Genomic DNA, 24,993 nt, shown 5'->3' with positions numbered 1-24,993 from the left:
AGGTAACTAAAGTAGAGAAAGAGTATTTTGCAAATTGCCACACAGGCAGGGGGAGGTGTAGAAAGGAGGGGGCGAGGGGGGGGAGGGGCTCTGGGGATTTTGGTGGTAGAAAACATGCACTGGTGAAGGGCTGGGTGTTTGATGACTGTATGATAGAAGCTCAAACAAGAAAGTTTTGTTACTGTGAATTAAAAAAATAATAATAATAACAGCTTTCAATTAGTGAGTTCTTATGTACCCATCATATCTTAGCCCATGAAATATAAAAAAAAATTCATATGACAAATACTACTGTTCTCATTTTATGAAGGAGCATACACCAAGGGAAAGAAAAATTAAGTACCAGGGCTGGAGAAATAGCACAGCAGGTAAGGCGCTTTCCCTATACAAGGCTGACCTGGGTTCAATCCCCTGAAACCCACAGGGTCCTATGAGCACTGCCAGGAGTGACTCCTAACTGCGGAGTCAGGAGTAACCAACCACCAAGTGTGATCAAAATTTTGAAAAGTTTTTTTTTTAAAGGGAGAAAGAAAAATTAAGTACCTTATTAAAATTTAGTACCTTATCAAACATCCTCACTAGTGACAAAACCACAGTTAGCATAAACACTTCTCGGATAATCCAATAGCTTCATCCATATTAGAATTCTGAAATTAGGGCATCATGATAAAAATAAACATTTTCTTTTTTGTGATCACACCTTTTTTGGAGGGAGAAAAGGATTCATATTCAGTGGTGCTAAGGAGATCATATGTAGTACTGGGAATTCAAATGAGTGCTGACCCCATGCAAGGCAAGTGCCTTAACTCCTGTACTACTCCTTCAGTCTTTATGATATTCTAATGAGATATTCCCACAAATTATTTGATACATACTGTTAGGCCAATTACAGGGATTTGAAAATCTAGATCTGTACTGTCCAAAATGATGTCTATTAGCTACAAGTAACCATTGCACACAAAAACTATCTGGTCTAAATTATGAGATATAAAAGAAAAAAAATTATGAGATATGCTGTATATATAAAATAACACAAAATTACTGCACACTTGGTCCTCCATCCCCTCCAAAATAAGAGAAAGAAAGGAGCCAGGTAGACAGCTCAAAAGACTGAAGCACATGACTGGAACACAAAAGGCCTGGGTTTAGTATATGGCACTACTTTTTAGGTGTGGCCCTAGTAGTCCCCAGCAGTGCCGGACAGAGTTACACTACATCACCAGGATCCAAGCATTAAACTGTTCAGTCCACATAGCCTAGTATAGCTAGTTATGCCCTTTGGGCCCTAATCACTGATTAGAAGATCACATGCTCCAAAATAAGTATTTTAATTTGAAAAAACTTTAAGCTTAATTGCCTATAAAAAAAATTAGGGGCTGGAGGGGTAGTACAGGAGTAAGGGACTTGCTGTGCATGCAGCTGCTGTGGCCAAAACACTGGTTCCAATTTCTATCACCATATACAGTGCCACTAAGCCCATCAAGGAGTGTCTCTCCTGAGTACAGAGCCACGAATTGCCCTTAAGTACCATCAGGTGTGGCACAAACATGTGAAAACAAAATCAAACAAACGAACAAAAACCTCAGCATTTCTCATCTTGTTTCAAAGGTATCCACTAGAAAATTAAAGATTACTTACTGTGGTATGAATTTATAGTTTATATTCCTACGAAACAGAACACTGACAGAACAAGAAGCTATAATTATTTCCCTAAAGGGAAATCTACTATCTACTTTTTCAATTAGACTTACCCATCATGGTGATGATGATGATGGTGGTGGTGGTGGTGGTGGTGGTGCTGAGGACCAATAAACTGTCGACAATTAAATAATTCATTCCCAATAGTTTCCCCAAGAAAGTCCCCAGTACGTGTAATACAAGATTCCTGAGAGGCTTGTGCTATATGAGCAGCATTCATTTCTCCTGAAATATCATGTTCTTGATCTTCAGAGTGTGAGCAGGCATCTAGCATTCGTATTCGATTATCTACTGATGGCAATGATTCAGTGTTAAAAACCAGGTCCTTTCCCGTTCCATTGGTTGTAGCACTTCTTTCTGATGGACCTTGAGAATCACCTAAGCAAATGCCTGCTTGACTTTCCAACTTTCTGTTCCGGAGATCTGTACCACAACTGCTTTTAGGAGGATTATGACCATGATCATCATCTTCATCTTCTTCTTTGAGGGCTTCAATATCTGCAATATCTTCTGACTGTACCTCACTGCCAGGGCTCCCAGCTGACTGGCTGGCATGGCTAGAATTCACCTCATTGCTAGATCCATCACTGTGGCCACTACTGCTACCAGGACCACTGCTTCCATCTTCACCACTGTTAGCAGTTTCATCAGAACTTCCCTGCATAGACTCCTGCATTTAAAAATAGATTTTTTTTTAAAAAAAATAAAAATACTTAAGCTATATCACGGATAAATTAAATGACATTAAAATCCTGTAATTTTTCATAAAGGCTGCTTGAGTCTCAACTTATACAATACTGAAATACTCAAGAAGACCTCAAGACCATTACATAAAGAGAAGCCTAAATATGAAACACGTCTATATTCTCAGTTCAAAAGATAAGGAGCACCAAAATCAAAGTATTGCTTTAATGTAAAGGTTGAGTGAACTTCTCATACCTCTGTGTCTGAAAGTCGCTGTTGTACATGCTTGGTTCTATTAATAAGCTGATCGTCCATTTCAATGTCACTGCCTCCACTTTGATGGGTATCACTGTTATCACTGCTTTGAGGGCTAGCTACAGGTGACCCTAATATAAACAGATTTTTGTTTATTTCTAATTTATATTAACATATTCTAAAAGAATGAAAAAATCCTCTGATTCCTTGTTTTACTGAAGCTTTAAGCAGCCAAAAACATTCTAGAAATGTTAAGATTTGCCATTTCTAAAGAGAATACAATTTTTCAATTAAAAGTTAAGACTAACGTTTTCAACCAAAAAAGGATAATTAGCTAAGCATTTACATTTTCCCAAAATGAACTTCATGACTAATATATTATTAAAAATCCAAGTAACTCTAGAAGATCAGCAAAACTACAAGTCATCTTGCCTCACATTTCTAAAACACTCAACTTACAAGGTGATGGGGCTGCTCTTCTGAGCTCTTCTTCCTCTGAAGGAAAAGGAAAAAACAGGAGGAAAACATTCTAAGTGATTGAGCCTTCTTTGGGACAGTATTTAATCTAAAGTTCTTATCACATATCAACAAGATACAGATAAGTAAACCTGAAATACATGAGAGCCCACCACCTACAGTACTTGTGTGTGTTTGAATAGAAAAGTCTAAGAAAAGAGTAGTATGTAATGTCAGCAGACAAAAACTAAAGTGAGGGGCTGGAGAGATAGCACAGGGGGTAGGGCATTTGCCTTGCACATGGCCGACCCAGATGCGATCACTAGGATCCCCTATGGTCCCCCCAGCACTGCCAGGAGTAATTCCTGAGTGCAGAGCCAGGAGTAAGCCCTGAGCATCACTGGGTATGACCCAAAAAAGAAAAAAAAAAAAGAAAAAACCAACAACAACTAAAGTTGATAGAGCTTTAGATATCCCAGGAAAGCTACACATGTAAAATCACACACAAGGAAGCTGAACAAAAAAAAACCTTAAAGCAGAAAATGCTATTCATTAAGTTCTGTTTTCAAAGTTTCTTCTTAAAGAACTATGTTGTGTTCTAATATCTACACAATATGTATAAACAGGATTTTTTCAAAGAAAACAATAAGAAAATATTCCATACCTATTTAAACTTTATTTATAACTTTATGAACAAAAGCATTAGTTAATCCCAGTCTACTAATCTTTTCACAAACACACAAATATTCCCATTTCTCAAATATATTTTAAAATTCAATAGAAACAACAGATATACATCAAATCTGAGTAATGAACTTTGAACAACTTCAAATACATTTACATTTTACTAACCTTTCTTATTTCCAATAGGAAGATTAGTATTTAATAATGATGCAAAAGAACTCTGTTTTGATAGCTGAGCCTTAGCTGCTAGTGCATTATTCCATAATGCTTTAATTAACATTGAAGCCAAGTACAATGTCTTCAAAAAAAAATTAGAGAGGATGAAATTAGAAGTTTTACATAACATCAAAACCAACTGCCTACTGAAGTGAGAACAGTAATAAGCTACACAGTAACAGAATCATAATTTGTTTCACTTAAGATTAAAAAAAAAATCCCACTACCAAGACATTATGAATGAATATACCTGTTCAGTATGAACACTTGGCTCAAGAGCTGAGACCAAATTAAGGAGATGTCGGAGTGGCACAGGATCCAAATTCTTTATGAGTGAAGGAAATAAGTCATGTATATACCGACTACAATGCTTCAACTAAAAAACAAAGTGAGATATAATAGTCAAACATATTACATAAATATTCAGATGCCAACAAACATATTTAGTTTTAAAAACTACAAAGTGGAGGGAAGAAAGATTATGCAAGGGTTAAGGTGCTTGCCTTGCAATACGATTCTACCAAGCACTGCCTAGAGTAACCCCCTCAGCACCAGAGCAAGGAATAAAATCTGAAGCAGCAGAGGGTCTGGTCTAAACACCCACTGCACCCCACCCCCTAAATTCAAACAGTAATCAGAAGGACCAGAGAGCTAGCTTAATGGATCAGAATTTATGTTATACATGTAGGAAGTTTGATCTCTGGCACCAATGTTCTCCCAAGCACCCACCCAAGAATAGTTGCAAGCACTTAGGTATGGTCCAAACACAAAACCAAAAAAAGTGCAAACACTAATACTATGTTGGTAAAATGTTAATTATCAAATGTAATAGTGCACTAAATTGTGAAAAACACTCACATAAGCAAAATTTAATCTCATTCCAAGCAAACTGCAAATTTTGTTTCTTAAGCAAAGAGCACAAAGGCTAAGGTACCTGCCTGGCGCGCAGCTATTGCTGCAACCACGGTTTGAATTCTAGAACCTCAATGATCTCCTGAGCACTGCCAAATGTGAACCCTGACCACAAAATGGGTGTGCTCCCTTCCTTCCTCTTAACTCCACCAGAAACAAAGAAAGAAAAAGAGTAAAGTCCTTGAGACTTTGGCTTTGGTTTGATTTGGGGGCCACACAACTGGCAGTACACTCAGGATTTACTGCTGGCTCTGTACTTAGCAATCACTCAAGGTTCTGTACTCAGGGATCACACTGATAATGCTCAAGAGACCAGCACATAAAATGCCAATGAAGGGGCCGGAGCAACAGTACAGTGGGTAGGGCATTTGACTTGTATGCAGCCACCCTGGCTTAATCTCTGGCATCCCCAGCACCATAAGGAGTGATTCCTGAGTGCAGAACCAGGAGTGACCCCTAAGCATCACCAGGTATGACCCAAAAGGCCAGCTAAATAAAATTCCAAGGAGAGAACCAGGATCAGCACCACAGAAGACAACTGTTTAACTCCTGTACTCTCTCTCACTCCCCACAATAATTTCTGAAATAAAGTTACTAAAACGGTTCCAACTAAACTTATGTAGTTATCAATACAAAAATCAACCATAAATTTTTAAATAGGCAATAAAATTTTTCAACTGAAGAAAAAAATTAAGTCTATAATATTTCACAGGTTAAATCTTATAAATATTTATGTAACATATTTATTTTACTATACAGTAGAAACTCCTTTATAACAACAGCTGACATAATAATCCCAAAGATACAGACTAATTTGTTATTCTAAAAACAATTCTGTAAAAAAAAAAAAAGAAAAAGAAAAAAAAAGGGGGCTGGAGTGATAGCACAGCAGGTAGGGCATTTGCCTTGCACGCAACCAACATGGTCGACCCAGTTCAATTCCCAGCATCCCATATGGTCCCCCGAGCACCGCCAGGAGTAATTCCTGAATGCATAAGCCAGGAGTAACCCCTGAGCATCACTGGGTGTGACCCAAAAAGCAAAAAAAAAAAAAAAAACACACACACACAATTCTGTAAATGAGGAACGGTACATAAAACATAAAGATAATTAAGATATACTATATCACCATATAAAAGACTTGTGTTTTATAGTCATAAAGCTACCAACAGCATAATCAGAATATAGCAAAAAACATCAGCAGGCCTATCATTTCCGATTTGTTTCCTGAAAGAGCTGAGGAGACTGTATATATTTTCAGTGTTTTTTAAAAAACGAAACAAAACCACGAGGGCTGGAACAGTTAGTTATACAGCAGTTAGGGCACTTGCCTTCCAAGAATCTGACTCACGTTCTATCCCCACCAGCACCACATGTAGCTCCCAAGCTCTGCTATGAGTGATCCCTGAGCACCAATGGGTAAGTAACCTCTCAAAACTGTACCTTTTTCTCTTATAAAGGACTGATTTATATATTTTTCAGGAATAAAGACTAAAATATAGGTGAAATAGAAAAATAACATTTGGAGGAATGCTTGTTAAGTGAAATTTACTCTATTTCAACATATCTCCTTAAAAATAGTAATGATTCAATTCCTGAAACCACAACCCCCAGAAACAACCGAGATACTCTTAATATTTAAAAATCAAAAACATCTAACTAAATTATTTGAAACATCAAGAAAATTTCAGCCTCTTTTAGAGATGCACATCATACATACATATAAAAAACATGACGCAAATTTTTTTTAAAGTACAAAGGAAGATACTAAGACTCAAAAGCATGAATTTCTGATCAAGTTGCGTTATAAAGCAGATTCAGACTTGTCTTCTTCAAAAGTCATTAAAAGTAGGGGTAGGGTGAGAGGAAAGGACATCAGTGAAAATAAGAAAGCATAAAGTGCCATGAATCCATTTCTGTAAAATAATCCTGACTGAAATTAACTCTTCTGAAAATCAAGAGTACATTCTAAGTTCCAAAATTTTCCAAACTTATTTCACTTATTGCTCTATTTCCAGAAGGGAAAAAAAAATTAGACACCCCCTCATTCGTTGACCCCAGATATCCACTTCCTTAAAGTGAACAAACAGAAAGAATTTTCTGGTTGCATGTACTCCATTGGGAAGGTATTGTCCACTTTGGGAAACAATGATTTAAATACTTAAAAGGATAAATTGGTTAATATCAATTTCTGAATGAGAACAACCATTCACTCCCTACCCCATAACACGAAGGCATGCCACAACAGAGATAGCAATATATAATTCTGGTGCATCTTGCTAAAATCAGGGCAGGTAAAATTATTTTGACTTCCAAATATTGGAATATATTTGATTGGTACAATAAGCTGCTATTATTTCAACCCAAGTCAGCAAGAGAGAAGGATTTAAAGAGCTAAATTGTTTTTTTTAATATAATTAACAACAGTAAAAGAAAAAGAAAAAAAGAAAGGGAAATAGGGAAGCACAGCCCATTCAAATGGATATAAAACAAAACTGCCTATAGAAGCTCCATAAAAATTGGTAAAAACCTTAACCATTAGGGTATTCAAACAGTTTTAAAAAAATCAATATAAGACTATAGTGCCTAAATAAAGCGAAAAAAAAATTTGGGGGGGTGAAGGGTTTGAGTCACACCAAGCGATGCTCAGGGGTTAGTCCTGGCAGTGCACAGGGGAACCACAGGGGGCCTCATGCAAGGCAAATGCCCTCCTGGTGTACTACTGCTCCAGCACACAAAATGAGAATATTAATTAAAAAGGAGCCCAAAGATATTTGGGAAACTAAAATAAATACAATGGTAATACACTAGAGGAGTTATAATTAAAGTGAAAAATATACTACAAAGGTTAAAAAAGTACTTCTAAGCAAAAAGAATGAGCAACTTTGAAAACAAATGAAATACTGAGTTGGAGATCAGAAAAAAATGAACAGAAATGAATAAGGTTTAGGAAACTGGTGGGAATTTCACCAAGTATATCAATATATTATGGGAAAGAAGAAAGGAATACAAATTATACGTGAAAAAAATGATGGTTTAAAATGTTCAAACTTAAAACATAATCTAGAAGTCAAATTCGAAGTCGACATAAAATTTAAGAGTCACACCATAACATTATAATAACTATCAAAAGAAAAAGGCAAAAAGATAATCCTGAAAGCAACAAATAAGCCAGACCACCAAAAAACCAAATTTGGGGCTACAATAAGGTATGCTCACTAATAATTTCTGGTGGTGCACAGATAAGGCCCAGGTTTCATGCACCCAAAGCAAGGACTCCCACCTACTGAGCTATCTCTCCAGCCCACAAGGAGTATCTTAAATAAGATTAAAACCAATTTATGGGCTGGAGTGATAGCACAGCTCGTAGGGCGCTTGCCTTGCACAAAGACAGCCAGGGCTGAACCTGGTTCGATTCCTCCGCCCCTCTCTGTGAGCCTGGCACGCTACTGAGAGTATCGCACAGTAAAGCCTGGCAAGCTAACTATGATGTATTTGATATGCCAAACACAGTAACAACAGGTCTCACAATTTGTTGTGGGACGTTACTGGTGTCCGCTCGAGCAAATCAATGAACAATGGGAGGACAGTGCTATAACCAATTTATAGCCAAATATCTTACAAGTCACTGGGAGTGAGTTGAATATATTTAACGAGTAAAACAAAAGGTTTCAACAGAAAATTCTATCACTAGTAAACTTTCCTTAAAAATGAGGAAAACACTGCTCACGGACGCTCTCCACACGCTCGGGCTGAGCCTCACCCACAACTGAATCCTCAGAAAACCCAGGTATGCGGGACTTGTGACTGGAAAACTCCAGGTTCAACGAAATCGGGAATGGGTGACATCTTTTTATGTCCCCTTTTTTCAGGCAACTCGGCAGTCACGCCCATAAGCCACCTCTGACTGGCGCCAGATAATCTCATCAACGACCAAGATCCAGAGATTCATAATTTTCTGAGAAGAGAGAATTAAAACAACTCGCCACAATCATGCAGCTGGACCCTGCTCCAGGCTGTTTTACTCAGAGCACCTTAGAGGGGGGCGGATGAGGCCTCTCCTAGATCCAAGGGACTCAGTCCCGGCTGCCAACAACCTCCAGAACTCAACTGTGGCCATGCTCACAGCTACTTTCCACAAGCTCAGGCAAAGACTTCCCATGAGTGAACCTATTACTGAACTGCGTGGCTGCATTTGCGACCACACAACATCTCATACCTCACATCACTCATATTCCAAGAGTAGCACACCACATTTGATGGCATTTCAAAGTCATTCAAAGTCAAAGGCAATCAATCTTAGATGAAAAAATATTTTTATATATATGTCTCACATACATATGAGATATATATATGCACACAAAGCGCAAACTGTAACAACATGTTAGTGATGTCTTATAGAAGGGTTTAATGGCCCCTGGGGGAAATACAACAATCTTCACAAACTTTCCACTAAGGAAACTTTTTGGAGCTTTCTCAGTGGTTTATTCTTAACAAACAAAACAAAGTAAATTATTTCGATTCTGCTCTGGAGCAGGGTTTGGATTTGGGACAGAAACATCCAAAATATGGTGGTAGGAAGGTATAATGGTGGTAGGATTGGGGGTGATGGGAGGGAACCTGGGGACACTGGTGCTGGGAAATGTACACTGGTGGAGGGATAGGTGTTGGAATACTGTATGACTGAAATCCATCATGAACAGCTTTGTAAGGGTTTACCTCACTGTGATTCAATAAAAAAAAAAAAAGTTTTTATTTTTTTAAAAAAGAGAGAAACAGGGCTGGAGTGATGCGCAGCAGGTAGGATGTTTGCCTTACATGTGTCGGCCTGGGTTGCCTGGGTTCCATTCCCAGCATCCCATACGGTCCCCTGAGCATCGCTAGGAGAAATTCCTGAGTTCAGACCTAGGAGTAATCCCAAAACATCACTGGGTGTGACCCAAAAAGGAAAAAAAAAGAGGGAAACAGTTCCTAAAAAGAAAGAAAAGGGGTGGGGGGAGGAGTTGTTTATCTGCAATAGAGGCAGGCTGTGGGTGGGAGTGGGGGTGAGTGAGAAACTGGGAACATTAGTGGCAGGAATCATATATTTCGGTGAGGGAAGGGTGTTGGAACACAGTATGACTGAAACCCAATCATCAACAATTTTGTAACTGTGAATCTCAAAGTGATTCAATAAAAAAATCCTTAGTGGATGAATAAAAAATTTTTCTAAATGAGGGGATGGGAGAAAGCTGTAGTACAGCAAGTAGGGTACTTGCTTTGCATGCTGAAGTCCAGCTTTGAACCCCAGCACCACATGTGATCCCCTGAGCACTGCCATAAGTAATTCCTGGCACAGAACCAGGAGTAACCCCTGAGCACACCAGATGTGGCCCCAAAACAAAACAAAACAAAACCGAAAAAGAGAATTAAGGAAAGGATTGAGGGCAGTTCAAAAGGTTGGAGCAAATGCCCTGGATATGTGAGGTACGAGTTCCTGTTCCCTGACACCACTGCAGAACACCACTGTAGCACTAGAGTTCATAGTACCAATGGGCCCAAACAAAATCATATGATCGGGCTAACGCAACAAACAGATATGAGTATAGCCACAAGAAGCCCCTGGGCCTCATGAGTACTGCTTGGGAGGCATGTGTAACAGTAAGGGAGAAAAAAGGCTGACTTTCACTACAACTAAAGCTGCTCTACAAAAAAATATTAAAAGATGGAATTTACAATGAAAGCAGCCTGGTAGCAATGAAAAAAAAAATGCAAACATCTGATAAGGGTAAATTAAATATAAAAAGTTTAAAATTCTTCATTCATAATATAGAAAGGAAGACTGGATAGTAAAGAGATAAGGCATGTGTCTTACACAGAGCCAAGACCCAGGTTTGATTCCCAGGACTGCTTTTGAGTCCCAGGCCCTGCCAAGAGTAAACTCTGAATATTGCTGGGTGTGGCCTGAAACCAAATACACAAATATATAAAGCTGGGAAAAATACTATATAAATAAGCAAACAAGAAGGGGTTAAATATACAAAAATCAAATTAAATAGTTTTAAATCTTAGAACTGTCACATGATCCAATAATCTGACTCATATAAGTAGCTAGGAGTGATCATAATTCCCTGAGTACTGTCAATTGGGCCCCCAAAACAAAAACAAAACCACAAAAACTTCAATTTCTGAGACAAAAAAGTGAGGAGGGAATGGGGATGTTTGGAAAGAACAGAATATGTACTTGATGCTTTTCTGTTTGCCTTTTAAATTCTGAGTCATACATTATCTGCCTAGAAAAGAATAAGGCCAGAGATAGTACAAAGGTTAAGGCAGCTGACCCCAGTTTGGCACCACTGGATACTGACCAAAAGCAAACAAAAATATTGAATTAGGGCCAAAGTGAGTATAAAGGTTAAGACACTTAACTAGGAAGTACAAACAACGACCCTGGTTCAAATGCTAGCAACACACTTGGTCTCCTGAGCCATGGCCATGGATGACACCCTGAGCACAGAGGGAGGTATAGCTCAAAACCATAAAAAAAAAATTTACACATACACACACAAACACACACACACAAAATTTATGCTGCAAAAACAAGGTCTATGCTTCAACAACAAAATTTAAAAATGTGCCTGTCAAGGTGGTAGGGAGTGGGAGATGAGAATAATCTGGAAGGCCTGCTAGGAGAAGTTGACGCTGGTGGTGGGATTGCTGCTGGAACACTGTACATCTAAATCTCAACTACACATAACTTCATAAATATGCTCTTCAAGTCCAGAATCTCCCTCGAACAACTATCTCAGTTGTTTATCTGAATGTTTCTTTGCTTTCCTATTTAATAAGTTTCAATAAAGACTTTACCATTTTAAAGCCTCCAGAAATTCTTTTCCGTGAGGGAATTGTAATGGACCCAGAACACCTGTGCCAAGGTTGGGACTGACCTAAAATAGGCCAAGCATTTTCCTGAGCACTGGTGGCCAAACTGGGTTGAGCAGAGAGGTATAAACTTTCTTCCCAAGTGAATTTTAAGAGTGTATGATCTATTTCTTTAAAAAATGTCATGGGTATCCTTATAGGGATTGCACGGAATCTGTATAATGCTTTGAGGAATATTGCCATTTTGACAATGTTAATCCTCCCAACCTATAAGCAGGAGATGTGTTTTCATTTCCTTATGCCCTTTTATTTCTTGAAGTAGTGTTTTGTAGGTTTCTTTGTATAGGTTCTTTCACCTCTTGAGTAAGCTGATTCCAAAGTACTTGATTTTCTGAGGGACAATTGTTAATGGGACAGTATCTCTTTCTTCTCTCTCATTATTCGTATATAGTAAAGTCACGGACTTTTGGGTATTCACTTAGTAAGCTGCTATTTTACTAAAGAATAAACACCCACGAATAGCTAAAGCAATCTCTGGGGAAAAGACAATGCAAGGCATCACCTTCTCCAACTTCAAACTTGACTACAAAGCAGTAGGAATCAAAACAGCATGGTATTGGAATACAGATCCACAGATCAATGGAACAGAGTCGAATATCCTAATACCAACCCTCTGATACATGATCACCTAATCTTTGAAAAAGGAGCAAGAAATGTGAAGTGGAGCAAGGAAAGTCTCTTCAATAAGTATTACTGAGAAAACTGGACGCTACAAAAAAAAAAAAGAACTAAGAAGACCTCTTTGTAACTTTAGGCACAAAAGTCAGATCAAAATGTATTAAAGACTTCACTATCAGACCTGAATCCGTAAGTTACAAGGAAAAAATGTGGGCAGAACCCTCCATGAAACTGAAGCTAAAGAAATCTTCAAGGATGAAACACCACTAATCAAGAACGTGGAAGCAAATATAAACAAATGAGACTACATTAAACTAAGAAATTGTGGCGCTGGAGCAATAGCACAGCGGGCAGGGCGTTTGCCTTGCACGTGGACAACCTGGGTTCAATTCCTAGCATCCCATATGGTCCCCCTGAACACCACCAGGAGTAATTCCTGAGTGCAGAGCCAGGAGTAACCCTGTGTATTGCCGGGTGTGACCCAACAAACAAACAAACAAACAAAAAACAAACAAACAAAAAAAAACCCACAAATAAACTAAGGAGTTGCTGCACCTAAAAAGAAAAAAAAGTGACTAAAATACAAAGAAAACCCAAGGATTAGGAAAAATTATTTATGTAATACCCATCTAATAAAGGATTATTATCCAAAATATATAAGGCAGCGGCAGAACTTCACCCCTCCCCAAAAAAAACCCAACACCATAAAAAAATGGGGTTTAAAATGCACAGAAACTTCCTCAAAGAATAAATCAAATAGACAAAGGACACATGAAAAATTGCTCAACAGAGACAGAGACAGAGAAAGAAGGGAGGGAGGAAGAAGGAAGAAAGGAGTCATGAATTTCTTGGTCAAAAATAACCACTAAAGCTCAATTGACATATAGAGCAAAATTACTTAAATGATTAAATAATTTTGTTTAAAAAAAAGCTCTACATTGCTATCAGAGAAATGAAAATTAAAACAGCAATAAGATATCATCTCACTCCAAAAAGACTGGCACACATCAAGAGCAACCAATGCTGGATTGGATGCAGGGAGAAAGGGATTCTTCTTCATTGTTGGTAGGAATGCCAACTGGTTCAGCCTTTTTGGAAAACAACATGGGCATTACTCAAAAAGCTAGAAATTGAGCTTTCATATGACACAGCAATACCACTTCTGGGAATATAACTAGAGGGCCCAAAAACACACAGCAAAAATACCACCTGCACTTCTATGTTCATTGCAGCACTATTCACAATAGCCAGAATTTAGAAACAACCCAAGTGCCAAGAACAGAGGCCTGGATTCTGGTTAAAGAAACTATGGTACATCTACACAATGGAAAATGAAGTTATGAAACTCACTTATAAATGGACGAATATGGAGAGTATCATGCTGAGTCAAATGAGCCAGAAGGAGAGGGACACACATAGCATGAATACACTCATTTGTGGGATATAAAAAAAAATGAGACTAATACCCAAGGACAGTAGAAACGAGGGCCAGGATGATTGGTCCACAGTTGGATGCCTGCCTCAAGTGCTAGGAAAGAAGGCAATTGGGATAGAGAGGGGATCACTATGACATAGGTAGTCGGAAATGATCACTCTGGATAAGAACTGTGTGCTGAAAATAGGGAAAGGAATCAACATGATAACCTCTTTGTATCTGTATGGCAAACAATAATGCCCCAAAAGAGAGAGAATGTGAGGGAGGGGAGGAAGGGAGGGAGGAGAGGAGGGAGGGAGGAGGGCAAGAGAGGGAGAGAGGGAAGGGGGGTGAGAGAGAGAGAAGCGAAATAGATCTGATCCTCTCACATGCAGTGGAGAAAACCTATCCTGTGCCAGTGGCTGAAAAAATTCTTAGGGTGGGTAGTAACCTCAGAAAAACTGTGGCTGAGGATGAAGTTATCTCTATTAATTCACTTGAAAGTGATTTCAGGGGGAAACACTGAGTAACAATTTTTTCTGCAAAGGGGGGTAGATGGCCAAATGGGCCTGGGAGACTCTATGGGGTGCAAAACAATTAAGTTTTTTTAAATTACAAAGAAAGTTCTGTTTGAACTATATTGGACCACATCAAGTATACAGTACCCTAATGGTGTTTCACTAATAAAAATTAATAAGTAAGTAATTAAATAAAAGGTTTCTGGGAAATGTGAGCATTGCAGTTGCTGAATACAAGATACAGACTGGAAAAAAAAGTATGTAATTTTTTAAAATTTAAACTTAAATTAGAACACAATGTAACAGAAAACAAATATTCAGCATATATGCGACTATATAAATGAAAATAGAAAAACATCTTAAATAGGTTGGTTTTGTGAAGAATATCCAACTGACTTATTTCCTTCATGTTCTACCACTAGTAGAAATGAACTCTGAGGCCAAACTTCATAAATTTCAATCCCACTAGCTTAACTACAAAATGAGGAAAATAGAATTTACCTCGGCTAAAATACTTACAACAGGTCATAAGTAAGTACTCAAATGTGAGTGCTCAAATGTAACACTACCTGTGCTGCGGCCCAAATGCAGTCAATATGCTGAGTACTCAGTCGTCCTTCTGCTGCCAAGAAATTCAAAATCACCTGGCATTGTTTGATAATCTGGAAAAGAAAAACCCTGTCAATTTTTTAAAATATCTCTTAATTTAAAAAAAAAAGTTAGAAAATCATCCACAAACCTCAATATGTAAATTTGGTCCAAATATATGTTCTACCACATTGTTGCTTATAAGCCAGTCTGCAAGTTCTTTTGCAATGGACCTAAAGTCAAAAACATAAAAAAGTATTTTAAAACACATTGTAATTACTCTTTCTCAGGTCTAATGGACAAATTCAGGTAAAAAATAAAATATAAAGATTTCACATACAATTTATAAAACTCTGTATACTATTCAGAGTTCAGAGTTCATTGTAACTACAAGGTAAAAGTTTTAATATTTTTTCAATTTACAAACTGCACTTTCTTAGTCAAGGAGTTTGTCTTCCAATTTTTTAAAGTTTTCGTAGTAGAAAATGATAATCTCAGGATAGGTGTACCAATCCCTGGCCTCATCTGGTCTACCGAGCACCATCAAAACTGACTTCTAAACACAGTGCCAAAAGAAGTCCCTGGGCACAGAATTGAGAGTAGTCCCTGAGAACTGCTGAAATCAGGGGCTAGAGCAACAGCAGAGAGGGTAGGGTGTTTGCCTTGCACGCAGCCGGGTTTGATTCCCACCATCCCATATAATCCCCTCAGAACTGCCAGGAGTAATTTGTGAGTATGGAGCCAGTAATACCCCTGAGCATCACGAGATTTGATGCAAAAAAAAAAAAAGAAAAGAAAAGAAAGAAATCAAACATGCACTAACCCTAAAGGCTAGGCTAATGTTTAGGTCCTTCTTGTAAACTATTCCTTTCCCAATCCCATACCCCACACCCCCTAGACAACCAGTGATCTGCTTTCTGCTGACAGTTTATTTTTAATTTGTAAGAATTTTATATAAAAATAATATAGCAGATACTTTCAAAAAATCAGGGTTCTATTACACAGTAAAAGGTGTAATAGCCCACCAGACCCTTCCAGAATCTAGCAATTTTTAATAAAGTGGCTATAAATATCTATGTGCAAGTGTTTGTGTGTACATTTTTAATTATCAAAGGAATAAAACCAGAGCACAGGAGCATAAGTATATGTTGAGTTCCATAAGAACCTACCATACTATTTTCAAAAGTAATTACACCATTTCACTTTTTCACTAGCATGAGTTTCTGTTGCTCCTTATAAACATTTGACGCTATCACTTGGCATCTAATAGATACGAAGTCATAGTTTTAATGCCTATTTCTCTGATGACAGAGGATGTGGAACATATTTTCATATACTTACTTGCCATCTGCTTATTATGATGATGAGGTGACTGTTACATTTTTTGGTCACTTTCTTAAATTAAGGCTAGCCTTTTATTTTACTTGTAAGAATTTTTGTATTTTAACAGTTCATCATATGTGTATTTTGGAAATATTTTCTGCCAGTGCATTTTCCATATTGTTCTCCTTTCCACAAGAAATAAATTTTAATAAAGCTCAGTTGATAAGTTATTTCTTTAATGGGTCATAAGTATGTTGTTGTACAAAAGGTTTTTAATATACTTTAGATAATCTAGTTTTCTCCTTAAAAAATATTTTGGGGGCTGGAGAGATAGCACAGTGGGTAGGGTGTTTGCCTTGCACACGGCTGACCTGGGTTCGATTCCCAGCATCCCATATGGTCCCCTGAGCACCGCCAGGAGTAACTCCTGAGTGCAGAGCCAGGAGTAACCCCTGTGCATTGCCGGGTGTGACCCAGAAAGCAAAAAAAAAAAAAAAAATTTTTGACTTGATCACTTGACATCCCGTTACTATCAACTTGCTCGAGCGAGCGCCAGTAACATCTCCATTCATTCCTGCCGTGTGCTAATGTAGCCCAATGGGACCTGCTCATTCTAGGAACACGAAGAACACGAAGAGCCTCAAACTGATTGTTCAGGGTCTTGACGAAGAAGTCAGACCATCTCATAGGTGGGCGGCCACGAGATCTTTTGACGTCCTGTGGAATCCAGTCGGTAATGGCTCTAGTCCAGCGGTGTCCAGCCCATCTGATTTTCGATGCCTTGACGAACGAAACAGTGCCCCTGTTTCTTGACCGTCAACAAAAGTCGGAACTCCAGATTCTTTCTCTCATTTGAGTGAAGCGTGATACTCCAAGCATAGCTCTTTCGATTCCTCTTTGGGAGTTTGACTTTATAAATTAGGTTTATGTCTGTTATCATTTTCAATTAATTATTGAGAATGATGCAAGTTCATTTCTTTACATGTACATGTCCCTCTGTTTCAACATCAATTGTTTAGAACATTATCTTTGCACCATTATATACTGCCTTTCCTCTTCAATCAAAGACCAGTTAGCGCTATCTCTATTTTTATGGACCTATTTCTAGTATTTTTATTATTCTTTTCATCTATACTTGCCCACCTGTCAATATATTATCATTGTCATATAAGGGTAGAGTTAGTTCTCCGACTCTGCTCTACTCTTCACCATTAAATGTTATTTTGGCTATTCCTTTGGCATTCCATATAAACTTTTCAATCCGTTTTTTGATATTCACAAACACTGGGAATCTGGCCTAGACCACACTGAATATACAATCAAGTTAGAAACAATTGTCTTGTTTTGGGGCCACACACAGCAGTGGCCAGGGAGTACTCCTGGCCCAGCATTCAGAAATTACTCCTGGCGGGCTAGGGGAACCATACAGGGTGCCGTGGATTGAATCCTGGTTGGCTGCGTGCAAGGCAAACACTCTACCTACTGTACTATTATTCCAGCCCCACAATTTTTAAATCTTCCAATGTATGGACATGAACTATCTCTACATTTACTTGGTACTTCTTTGATAAATTTCATCAGTTTTATAATAAATCCATATAGATCTTATTCATATTCTCTTAGTTATACACATTAGGTTTTACAGTTCTTTTGTGGCACTAATGTTAAACAGTACTATATTTTAAAATTCAAAATCTGGTTGTTTGTTGATGGTACACAAGAAGTCAACTAATTTTTTTAGAGGAGAGACAAGAGTAAACAGTTTTTAGGTGACACTCAGAGATGTTCAGGGGATAATGTGCAGTGCGCAGGGATCCAACCATGGTCAAACCCATGAAAGGCAAGTGCTTTACATCGTGTACTATCTCCCCAGCATGTGTTCAGAGTTTGTCAAATCATCTTATATTTTGTTTGGTTGGTTTGGTTTTATGGGTTACACCGGTGGCGATCAGGGACCTGGGGTCAGGAATCACTCCTGGGAGTGCTTGGGATTAAATCTGGGATGTCTACGTGCAAGGTAAATGACCTGTCTACTATACGATCTCTCCAACCCCTCAGAATTCCTTATACAATGGTTGAAGATTTATTTTTTCCTTTCATATCTGTAAAAATGTACCTTTCATTCCCTTGTTTTTACTATACACTACATAGGTATGACTAAAATCTACTGTGTTGAAAAGCAGTGAAGAAGAGATCAATTTTTTCGTTTGTGATGTTAGTGGGAAAACTTTGTGCTCACCAACAAGTGTACTGCTAACTGATCAGGTTGAGGAAATCCCACTCCATGCCTAAGTGTATTTGGGGGGCGGGGACGGTACGACAAAAAACCAATGTCAGGAATGAATGTTCATTATTGTCAATTGTTTTTTCTGCATCTACTGATCAGTAAGATGGTCAGACTTCTTCGTCAAGACCCTGAACGATTGGTTTGAGGCTCTTTGTGTTCCTAGAACGAACAGACGCCACTGGGCTACGCTAGCACGTGATAGGGACAAATGGAGACATTACTGGCACCCGCTCAAGCAAATCTATGATTAACGGGAAGTCAAGTGATCAAGTGACTGATCAGTGTTTTTTTTTTCCCACATCTTTAGCCTGTTAATGTGATGGCTTACGTTAACTCATTTTGAAATGTTTAACCAGTCCCACATAACACAAATAATTGATATACTATTCTTACATGAAAGACCCTATGTCCAATCCCTGGCTAGTTGCACAACTCTAAATTTACTTAAATTTACTATAAGGACCAGAGCTACAATACAACTAGGAGGGCGTTTGCCTTGCACACAGCCAACACAAGACTGATCCCCGGGACCCCATATGGTTCCCTGAGCTCACCAGTAGTGATCCCTGAGCAAAGAGCAAGGAATAAGCTCTGACTACCGCTGGGTATGGCCCCAAAACTATAAAAAACAACAAAAACAAAAAAACTTACTACAAAAACAATTTTCATAGTGTACACGATAGTATTTATCTTAAACTACTTTTTAAAAACTCAACTTACAAGTATCACTTTTCCTCTTTCCTCAATGTCTTTCATTGAACACAACCCCCCCCCCCTTCTCTGTTGATTTAACCTCGAATTTAGAATGTATAGTACAAATATGCCTGAATGGATTCCTTCTGTTTCTCCACTATTTCAGCAATATCCAGACCTAGGCCATACATGTGGAATTACTGAACTAATGATTTCAAAATTTTTTTCCCCTTACAAAGGGAAGGATAATAATGATTACATTGGCAATTTTTAAGATTCTCTAAGACAGTCTTGAGAGAGTGGGCTGGTGGAATACGGAGTAATGCATCAGAGTAAAAGGGAAATCCAGAGCTGTGGTTGTACATGAACTATATATAATCTACACATATTTTGCTTTACTAGATTTCACTTTACTGTTTTCAACAGAAATTGTATTTTTTTTAAATGACAGACCTAGTGGTGCTCAGGGCTTATTCCTGGCACTGTGCTTAGGGATCAAACCTGGTGAGGTTCAGGGGACTGTATGGAAGGCCAGGTACTGAACCCTGATATGACCAATGTTTCAGGCCCCAGAAATTCTGACTTACATATTGAAGATCTGTGGCAAAACAGTATAGACCAAGTTTATTAGTGTTATTTTTACATTGGTTTGTGCTATGTGTCACATTTAAAGTATACATATTATCTTTTAGATGTGACCGCACACTTTAAAAGATTATAGTATCACAAACAAACTTTTAGTTATGAAAATGACTTCACATGTGAGAAACATAAACCTTGGTTTTATAAAATATATTGAAATTTTCTTCGGTGTTTTTTCATAAATGTTTTTTCAAAATTATCAGTATCACATTCCTTATTATTGAACTGTATTATCTGAATAAAAATAGTATACTTTTGGCTATTGTGACAACAGTATGTTGGTATATTCTTTCTTTTTTTTTTTTTTTTTTGCTTTTTGGGTCACACCCGGCGATACTCAGGGGTCACTCCTGGTTCATGCACTCAGGAATCACTCCTGGCGGTGCTCGGGGGACCATATGGGATGCTGGGAATCGAACCTGTGTCGGCCATGTTGGCTGCATGCAAGGCAAACGCCCTACCCGCTGTGCTATCGCTCCAGCCCCGGTATATTCTTTCTTAAAGTATTATTTCAGCATAATTCTTACAGCTTATTAAAAACTACAAAATGAAACCATAAAACAAAGAAGTTTCTGATGTACTTCAAATACAGAAAGTCACACTCTGGAGGAGGGCTGGAAAAGGATCTGTGTATAATGGTGGATGGATCTGAAACACAGATACAGAGAGGGAAAGATGCAAGAACTCTGCATCTGTGAAACAACTACAATAACATTCACTACTCAGTGAAAATATTTTCTTCCTTTAAAATAATTTATCTGGGGCTGGAGATAGAGCACAGCAGGTAGGGCATTTGCCTTGCACACAGCCAATCTGGGTTCGATTCCCACCATCCCATATGGATGACTGCAGAGCAAGGAGTAACGCCTGTGCATCGCTGGGTGTGACCCAAAAAGCAAGAAAATAAAATAAACTCTTTAAAAATAAAATAAAATAATTTATCCAGCTTGCTCTGTTCTCTCTTGAACACATATGCTTCTTATTATCTTTTTTGCTTTTTTATTCCTACTCTTGAAAGCCTTTGTTACCTTGTGAACATATATTTCCCCTTTCTCTTCTCTCACATCTTTCTAAGCAAGTTTCATCCATAAAACTACACTGCTTCTGACACCCACCATTTTGACCTCAGGAAAACATCCCAGCTCCACAAATAATACTGTAAAGAACATGAAGACCTGATCTACTCAGGTAAACAGATCCCAGGCTAAAAATTTGGATGGAGGAGGGTAGATTACCCTTTCTACCTAAAGGCACAGAAGCCTATAGCATACCCAACACCCTCTGACATTAAAATGGCCCAGCTCGACAACTGAATCTCATCAAACTGCCAGGCCACCATATTGTTCCAGTTTCAGGGTTCCTGAACTACATGGCCACACAGTACCTTCAAATTTCCTAGTACTGTCATACCAGTAAAATCATAGCAAACTTAATGGGAAAGTTGCATGGAAGACCAGCAGCTTAATGAGTAAAAATAGTAGCAGAAGGCTCAACTAGCACCAACCAGCATAGAAAATTTTCAATGTAGTACCACCACTGTGAAATATAAAAATTATCATGACTTTTATTAATGCAAGTTTTGATAATTCCATTTGCTTTTGTGTTGTAACAAACAATATAAAATAAATTTGACTGTGCCTGCTAAAGGGGCAGGCTAGGGTGGTGGGTGAGAAACTTGGGATACTGGTGGAGGAAAGCTTACACTGCTGATGGGATTGGTTTGGGAACATTTAATGCTTAAACAATTATTATTATGAACAATTTGGTAAATCATAGTGTTATAATAAAAAAACATTTTTAAACTACCTTGCATACACAAGGGAAAAAAGGTTAAAATTATATTTACCATATAAACAAGCTGAACATTAAAACAGAATAATTTGGGAGCAAATTACTGTTCATACTTACGTTTCTGTATCTGATACCAATGATTCATTATTGCACACATCATTGAAGGTGTGAAGCTGATTCTATGATTAGAAAAAAAATTTTTTATCAAATTAACCTTATTAGATGTTAGCAAGTTTCAAGAGCATGGTTTGATATACATAGAACATAACTGACAAGAACAAAATTGCAAAACATGAGTATCAGATACACCCTGTCCCAATCAGCCTGACATTTCCTTTCCCATAGTATAATAATAAATAATATCAATTCACTCCACAACCAGTACGTATGTTTTTTATACCAAACATTTCATATTGTGGGGATGCGTATGGGGAGACTTCACAACTAGCAGTATGCTGGGCTAATTCCTGGCTCTATACTCTGATATCAATCTGCTGGGGTTCAGGGGACATGGGGTGCTGGGGAATCATACCCAGATCAGCCACTTGCAGGACAAGCTGCCGGCTTACCCATACACTATCGTTCCAGCACCTATACTAGACAGTTAAGAAAAATAAAACTGAATTGGGGGGGAGGGGGGGACTAAGACAAAGCAGAAATCAACATGTCAATACAGATCAAACTCAGTCAGGAAAGACTTTCTAGATAAAAACATTTAAGATTTATCTCAGTGATGGTGAGCTAGATCAAGTGGCACATGCCATGCAGGTGCCAGGTGCAATTTAATCCCCTGCACCACATGGCCACAGAGCCTGTGGCTTTGTGGGTCCCAAACACTGCTGACCCAAGACAGCTGAGCTCTATCACAAGTGTCCCTATAAAAATTTTTGAGGAAAAAATCCACAAGTCTTGGGGCTGCAGCAATAGCACAGCAGGTAGGGCATCTGCCTTGCATGCAGCCAACCTAGGTTCAATTCCCAGCATCCCATATGGTCCCCCGAGCACCGCCAGGAGTAATTCCTGAGTGCATGAGCCAGGAGTAACTCCTGTGCATCGCGGGGTGTGACCCCCCCAAAAAAAAATCCACAAGTCTTTACAATCATTTTATAGTTTAACACACAGGTTAAATTCAGCTATTTTAGAATAACAAGACAAAAATAGGTAGGAGGAAACATAAAAGAGTAAGCTTAGGAAAATCTTGAAAAAACAGAAAAAGAATATGGATTCTAATAGAAGGATGCAGGTGACTACTTAGCTATAGCAAATTGTTGTTATGGAAAAATAGACAAATAGACTCAAAGATATCTAGTCTAAAGAAAAAAGAGGGCTGGACCAACAATACAGTAAATAGGGAGTTTGCCTTGCATGCAGGAGATCCGGAATCAATCCCTGGCATCTCATATAGTCCCCGAGCACTGCCAGAAGTAATTCCTCTGTGCAGAGCCAGGAGTAACCCCTGAGCATAGCCAGGTGTTACCAAAACAGCGACCCCCCCCCCCCACCTCACCCACACAAACACAAAATAGTGCCATAGAGGCAGCCTGGGGTAGGCTGGAGGACAACTTGGGACAATGGTGGAGGAAAGTGGACACGGGGTGAAGGGATTGGTATTGAAACAGTGTACTCCTGAAAATTATGAACAAACTTTGCAATTCATGATGATTCCATTACAAATTTTAAATAAAACAAAGATAATTGGTCTTTCTCCCTCTACTTTTGCACCCAGCCCCCCAAAAAACAGTAATTCACATTTTTACCAACTGAAAAGTTATTTACTACTATGCAAGCCAAACATTTCTGTTGCTATAATTTGGACCAAAGAAACATCTGTGATTTTCTGCCTGGAAATGAGTTAAAGAACTCCTTATAAGTCCTCCCAATTCTTTTGTCTTTCAAAAAATATTGCTTCATAGATTGGGGGGGGGGGGGGGGATAGAGAGGAATACCAAATGAAGATCAAAGTCATAAACTTCCAGGTCTCAAGCTCCGTAAATTAAAATAGGAAGGGGCAAGAGAGATAGAGAGTGGGTAAGGTGCTCCTTTTGCACACAGCTGACCTGGGTTCAATCCCAAGCAACCCAAACGATCCCCCCCAATCACTGCCAGTGTATCTGCTGAATGCAGAACCAGAAATAACCTCTGAGCATCACCCGCCCACCCACCACCAAAGAAAAACTTAAAATAGGAAAACAGGAAAAAAAAAAAACAGAAATTATCTGTAAGGATCATACAAAGTAGTGCCTGTAAAATATTTAGTACAATACCAAGCATAATTTAAGTGCTCCATAAATAGAAGGAATGATGGACGATAATCTGGAGGGCAAATAAAAACAACAGAAATTACCACAAGTAAAGCTTACTGTTATCTGACTTAGTCCAGCCAACCTCATAGTCAATGTAGGTGACATGAAGTACTTAAATGCAAGATCTAGGCTTTCTTTATCAAAGCATAATGTTGTATCCAATGGTTCTTTCACTGTGCTCCACATTAAGTCAGCCATATTTCGAGCTGCACTCTGTCTTAACTCCTGATCAGAGAGCTTGCATAAATACCTGAAATAATTCAGAAACAAAATATATGCATATATTTGCAAAATATTTTTAAATACCACTTATTAACTCTAATATTTATTTCATATCTCCAAAATATTCACAGTATAACAGAATCTGACATTCTTGAATTAAAATTCTCAAAATTATTTCCTAGTAATACTTTAAGGACTGTGGGTGTGACTTGTTCTCTGCTGAGAATCCACCCTGAATTAGATTTTCAAAGAGCCAATAATTTTACATTGAATTTTGCATCTCCAGACAAGATTTACTATTCCCTACTACTTGCAAAGTACATTTGGGCCAGGTACAGCGGGAAGGGTGTGTGTCTTGCACGCGGTACAGATAGTATAGCTGGCAGGGTGTGTATCTTGCACGCGGCCGACCCAGGTTCAATCCCAGGCATCCCATATGGTCCCCCAAGCATCACCAGGAGTAATTCTTGAGTGCAGAGCCAGGAGTAACCCGAGTATCACTGGGTGTGACGAAAGAAAGAAAGAAAGAGAGAGAGAAAGAAAGAAAGAAAGAAAGAAAGAAAGAAAGAAAGACAGACAGACAGACAGACGCCCTCCTCCCTCTGGAAAGAAAGATGGCGGCCACATGGGAGCCTTGTGGACAGCAGGTATGAGCCGGGGGTGTGGGGGCGACTAAAACCTCATGGGAAGGGGGGCGTTCCGGTCCGTCCTTCACGCCCTACCGAGGTCACCAGTTGCCCCCACGAGCGGCTCTCCAGCACGGCCACA

The 24,993-nt window shown here is 38.6% G+C and overlaps 1 protein-coding gene across 4 annotated transcripts in view; it reads right to left on the bottom strand.

Annotated features, from left to right (window-relative positions):
- The window catches only part of USP34 (ubiquitin specific peptidase 34), a 258,244-nt gene that overhangs the window by 165,593 nt on the left and 67,658 nt on the right, over nt 1-24,993 (bottom strand). For all 4 annotated transcript variants that reach the window (XM_056126930.1, XM_056126939.1, XM_056126955.1 and 1 more), the window contains 9 exons: nt 24,061-24,253; nt 21,818-21,879; nt 15,116-15,197; nt 14,946-15,038; nt 4,244-4,369; nt 3,946-4,075; nt 3,097-3,132; nt 2,638-2,768; nt 1,752-2,368 (listed from right to left, as the gene is read on the bottom strand). In XM_056126930.1, coding sequence (XP_055982905.1) covers nt 1,752-2,368; nt 2,638-2,768; nt 3,097-3,132; nt 3,946-4,075; nt 4,244-4,369; nt 14,946-15,038; nt 15,116-15,197; nt 21,818-21,879; nt 24,061-24,253 — 1,470 coding nt within the window. The remainder of the gene's footprint in view (nt 1-1,751; nt 2,369-2,637; nt 2,769-3,096; nt 3,133-3,945; nt 4,076-4,243; nt 4,370-14,945; nt 15,039-15,115; nt 15,198-21,817; nt 21,880-24,060; nt 24,254-24,993) is intronic.

The sequence above is a fragment of the Sorex fumeus genome, unplaced genomic scaffold, assembly GCF_029834395.1.
Source record: "Sorex fumeus unplaced genomic scaffold, SorFum_2.1 ptg000006l, whole genome shotgun sequence".
NCBI lineage: Eukaryota > Metazoa > Chordata > Mammalia > Eulipotyphla > Soricidae > Sorex > Sorex fumeus.
This window is presented reverse-complemented; position numbering and strand designations above follow the sequence as displayed.